Source organism: Epinephelus moara, unplaced genomic scaffold (assembly GCF_006386435.1).
Source record: "Epinephelus moara isolate mb unplaced genomic scaffold, YSFRI_EMoa_1.0 scaffold156, whole genome shotgun sequence".
NCBI lineage: Eukaryota > Metazoa > Chordata > Actinopteri > Perciformes > Serranidae > Epinephelus > Epinephelus moara.
Genome location: NW_026079060.1, coordinates 5,497 through 10,308, shown reverse-complemented (window position 1 = coordinate 10,308; position 4,812 = coordinate 5,497). Strand labels below are relative to the sequence as shown.

Below are 4,812 nucleotides of genomic sequence, written 5' to 3'. Positions count from 1 at the left end.
ACTTAAAATGAGTTATCCCCTCTCGTACCTGGAAGACAAAACGCCAGGCTCAGTTGACGTGTGGATGAGTGGCTTACCTGACAAGTATCTCTGCAGACCCGAAACACCAGAGTTTGAGGCAATGTGCTTGGCCGATTTCGCTGCCACCTGTAGAATTCTCTACGGCAAACAAGCAAGAGGTAAAAATGCTATTCCCTTGCTCAATCAGATGGGATTTGTCCAAAAGAGAACCAACGAGAAACCTGCCGTCATTAAATATCATATCGTCTCAGAGGAAAAGTTTCCTGAGCAGTTTCACCGCACGTTACTTAAGCTTTACCTCCCTCATCGCTCAGAGGGCCAGCTAAAATCTGTTCACTTCCCCACCTACAAGTCCTTCCATGAGTGTGCCTGTGTTCAACCACCAGATTTAGATCACCTTGTGCGTGTTGCTCACATTGTGAAACTAAACAGAGACAAATATGAGAAACACCGGGAAGATATTGAAAGTGCCATCAGTGAGTATGAACAAAACGGCGTCATAAGAAACAAGTGGTGCAATCTGGCTCCTGAGAGTGAATTAGAAAGGTTAGAGTGCATCAGTGAACTTGACGCAAGACAAAATGACGATGATAACGTACAAGAGAAGAGACTTAAATATGGGCTCAGACGCACATCCAGACGTTGCAATCATGAGAGAGGCCCCTGAGATTGATCCCACACTGTTACGCCAGATGTATCAGAACTTGAACCAAAAGCAAGCGTCTGTATTCCACATCGTCCGAGACTGGTGCTTAAAACGTGTCTGTGGCTTAAACTCAGATCAGTTCTTCTTGTACATTAATGGTGGTGCGGAACAGGCAAGTCTCACCTAATCAAATGCATCCACGCAGAGGCATCTAAAATACTGAGCAGACTTCCGCGAAATGCAGACGAAGCAGACATATCAAAACCTACCGTTCTGTTAACCGCCTTTACTGGGACCGCAGCGTTCAACATATCAGGTACAACACTGCATTGTCTCCTAAAGCTACCGAGAAGCCTAAAGCCTCCGTTCCAAGGTCTTGGCAATAAACTAGATGAAGTCAGGGCAGAGCTTTCAAATGCAGAAATACTAATCATTGATGAAATATCCATGGTCTCAAAGTCGCTCTTTGCCTATGTTGATGCGAGATTGAAACAAATCAAAGGAAGTTCCAAACCTTTCGGAGGAATGTCTGTTCTCACTGTCGGAGATTTCTATCAGCTCCCGCCAGTCAGACAGCCTAAACCTCTGTGTGTCTACGACCTGATGCAGATCGATCTCTGGCGTGACAATTTTCAGATGATCACACTGACAGAAATTATGCGTCAGAAAGATGACGTCCCCTTTGCTGAGATGCTGAACAGAATCCGTGTCAAAGAAAAGTCAGAGCCGTTGTCAGACGAAGACAGAGTATTACTCTCGCGAGCTATCACTGACCCTGAACAGTGTCCAAAAGACATACTGCATGTTTATGCTACAAATAAGCAGGTTGATGTGCACAACTCTGAATCGTTGGCCTGTTTTCACACTGACATTGTAACGATTGATGCAGACGACTATAAAAAAGATGTCCAAACTGGTAAAATGGCGAGACAAGCTGCACCTTCCAAAGGCACCAAAAAAGAGTTACCCGACTCAATAAAAGTAGCCATAGGTGCTCGTGTCATGATCACCAGAAACATCGACGTGCAATCAGGACTGTGCAATGGAACTTTTGGAAAAATTGGAAAAATTGTGACCAGCGAAAGTGTCGCGCACGTCAAAACACTTGGTCTTGAACTTGAAAATGTGCAAAACAGACACAGAGCAGCTAATAATATTGTGTACATAGACAGAGAGGAAGAAAATCTGAAACAAAAGGGAGTGGTGCGCAGACAGTTTCCCATAAAGCTAGCCTTTGCTGTAACTTCACACAAAACTCAAGGAATGACTATTTCCTCAGCAGCAGTATCGCTAAAATATGTCTTTGAACACGGCATGGCCTATGTAGCTCTCAGTAGAGTGACCTCTCTCAGCGGACTGTATGTACTTGATATGGATGAAGACAAAATATATGCCAACCCTGAAATTAACGCTGCTCTTGGTGACATGACAGAAGCTTCAGTAGAACATATAATGCCTCTTCTTCATGTCACAGCGACATTAAACAGGCCAGACGCGTTTACTGTGGTCCATCACAACGCAAAGGGACTGCCATGTCATATTAATGATATCAAAAGTCACCATGAACTTCACCTGGCAGACGTCTTATGTCTGACTGAAACTCACCTGCGAGGCTCCTTTGTTTCAGAAAGTCTCCATTTAGAAGGCTACGGCTTGTTTAAACGGAATAGAAATGTTTCGTACACAAACTACCCTGACATGGCCAGCAAAGACGGCGGTGGCGTTGCAATCTATGTGAAAAACCATATCAGAGTCCGTGAAAAAAGGTACATCCAAAACGCGACTGATATCGAGTTTACCGTTGTCAAGCTCGAAGAACCAGTCAATGCGCTGATTGCAGTTGTGTACAGGCCTCCAGGCTACAGTGTCTGCTCATTCTTATCAAACCTAAAAGGTCTCTTGGAGTCACTTGAAATCATGGATCAACATCCCATACTAGTCTGTGGAGATTTCAATGAAGATTTGTTGTCCCGTGCGCGCAAGCCGATACTTGAACTGTTTGAGTCTAAAGGTTACCAGCAACTCATAACCGCTGCAACCACAGAAAAGAATACTCTGTTGGACCACATTTTCATCTCTCGTCCACAGTGCTGTCTCCACTCGGGCGTGCTGCAAACTTACTACAGTTACCACAATCCCGTGTACTGCATCCTAACCACTGAAACGTCGTAAATATAACTCACAAGTGTGATCCTCGTAAACTTTGAAACAGAACAGAATATTACTAAATCATTGCGTTAATGACAGAAAGCTGAGATTGTGTGAATTAATAGATGTTTGGTTTTGTAGTTATCATTTTGTTGTTTTCTAATGTGTTAATTAAACATTTTTACACAAATCTATAATAATAATAATAATAATAATCATGATGCTGATGATGATATCATCATCAGCATCATCATCATCATGATAATAGTAGTGAAAGTAGGGGGGTCGTCCTCAGCAGTCAGGTTATAAAACCTGCACTGACTGCCCATGCCTTTTAGTGGCTGGGAGGGAGGGAGGGATGGAGGGACGATCTCCCAAAATAGAAAAAGGAACAAATGAGAAAAAGAGAGAGTTTCACAGTGAAGGTTAAATAGACAAAACAATATTGTGAAATTGCAATTTACTAGATCATGACAAACGTCTTACATTGCGCTATTGAATAGCTTGTAGGTCATATTTACCCAAGGGAAACACTTACAACACCTGCCCTGTCTCCTGCAGCCTTTCAGAGGCTGAGAGCAAGGGAGGGATGAAGGGACCATGTCACTGAAACAGAAAACAAAATAAATACAAATTTTAATTTAAACAAACAAATAATGATAAATAATAATAATATAAATAATAATATAAAATAAATGAATTAACTAATAAAGAAATACAAAGAAACATAAAAACAATAGAATTATGCAAATCCCATGCCAACCACCGAACTGCACCCCAGGTCATGGTGAGTGAAAGGTAGAAGGTAAAAGAACAATCACACCCTTAACAACTACTTAACTTTTTCCTGTGTAACCAGTAGGTTTTTTACAGATAACAGACTGCTTTGAAGGACAGTGCATGAGGAGATGGAGTCCAGCAACCCGTCACTGCTGTCCTCACTGCTAACCTAAAGCATCCATGTACCTGGGAGTGGGAGTCAGCTCACCAAGAGGCCACTGCTTCACCATTAAATGACCTGGACCTCGTGTGTAAGTATGCGTTTACTGTTTGACACAGTAAATTCTGACCACTTGCATCAATGCGTCAATGTCAACTCTCTTCCACTAATCTATATACATGGCATAACTTACATACACACACAACTTACGTCTTGAATTTTTTAATATTTCATTTGTATAGGTAAACAACCAAGTTAAGGTCTGTGTTTGTGCGCTTGGTATTGACAGGAAACAAACATGTTCCAGAGATGAAGAGAAAGAACGCCAGTAACACACCACTCCTCACATGTATGATGTGTGTCTCTGTTTTATTGTGTATTAGTGGAGTGTAAGTATGTGATGCACACTGTCTATATTGTGATTTTTTTATATGCATCACAAGTATTAGTTTTCACTTCCTCTTACCAGGCTATGACGAGATGTGAAGTTGGGCACACGTCAGTGAAGCAACAAGATATATCAGCAGTCATCTTGAGCTGGAGTCAAACATATTGTAAGCCAACTTTACAGTTCATAGTTGATGCATATCATAAGTATGAGAAATAGTGATAATGTGAAAACATTTAAAGGTTCACTCACTGCTCCCAATGTTATTAACGTGCAAAAACACAGACTGTTATGTTATATGACAACTGTCATACCCATTTTTTCTGTTTGTGCCTGTGTCTTTCATGAACAACAAACAGAAATCAAGGAGGACTCCAGCAACACTTGACTGTGCTCTGCACAGCTAAGCCACACTGAGAGGCTACAATGAACACACCTGACAACTGTCTGGACCTGTACCTGGTATGTGACTGTGTTTTTCTGTCAGTCGCATACAGTGTAAAGTTACACCATGTATCTTCAAACTGTTGATTTCCAGACATGGCATTACAGTTTTCTCTCCTCTCCTCACCTCTCATCACAGAACCAAAGCCACATGGACCGAGGGACAGGAACAGGCAGTGCAGCTAAGTGTCTTTAGGTTATGACCAAATGTGAAGTTGGAAACAC

At 42.0% G+C, this 4,812-nt stretch overlaps 1 protein-coding gene across 4 annotated transcripts; it reads left to right on the top strand.

Annotated features, from left to right (window-relative positions):
* The first annotated feature begins 6 nt into the window (after positions 1–6).
* Positions 7–4,812, top strand: LOC126387027 (uncharacterized). Of its 4 annotated transcripts, none has more exons than XM_050039590.1 (5): positions 7–3,846; positions 4,045–4,104; positions 4,225–4,309; positions 4,503–4,605; positions 4,727–4,812. In XM_050039590.1, the coding sequence occupies exon 1, from the start codon at positions 1,115–1,117 to the stop codon at positions 2,837–2,839; it is 1,725 nt and encodes a 574-aa protein (XP_049895547.1). In that variant the 5' UTR covers positions 7–1,114; the 3' UTR covers positions 2,840–3,846; positions 4,045–4,104; positions 4,225–4,309; positions 4,503–4,605; positions 4,727–4,812. The 4 variants fall into 4 exon arrangements, with proteins under 4 accessions (XP_049895547.1, XP_049895549.1, XP_049895548.1 ...); XM_050039592.1 differs by having other exon boundaries at positions 4,045–4,111; XM_050039591.1 differs by having other exon boundaries at positions 4,045–4,144.

Excerpts from the sequence above, each read along its gene's own strand:
- LOC126387027 (XM_050039593.1), top strand. The coding sequence starts at position 1,115 with ATGGTCTCAAAGTCGCTCTTTGCCTATGTTGATGCGAGATTGAAACAA.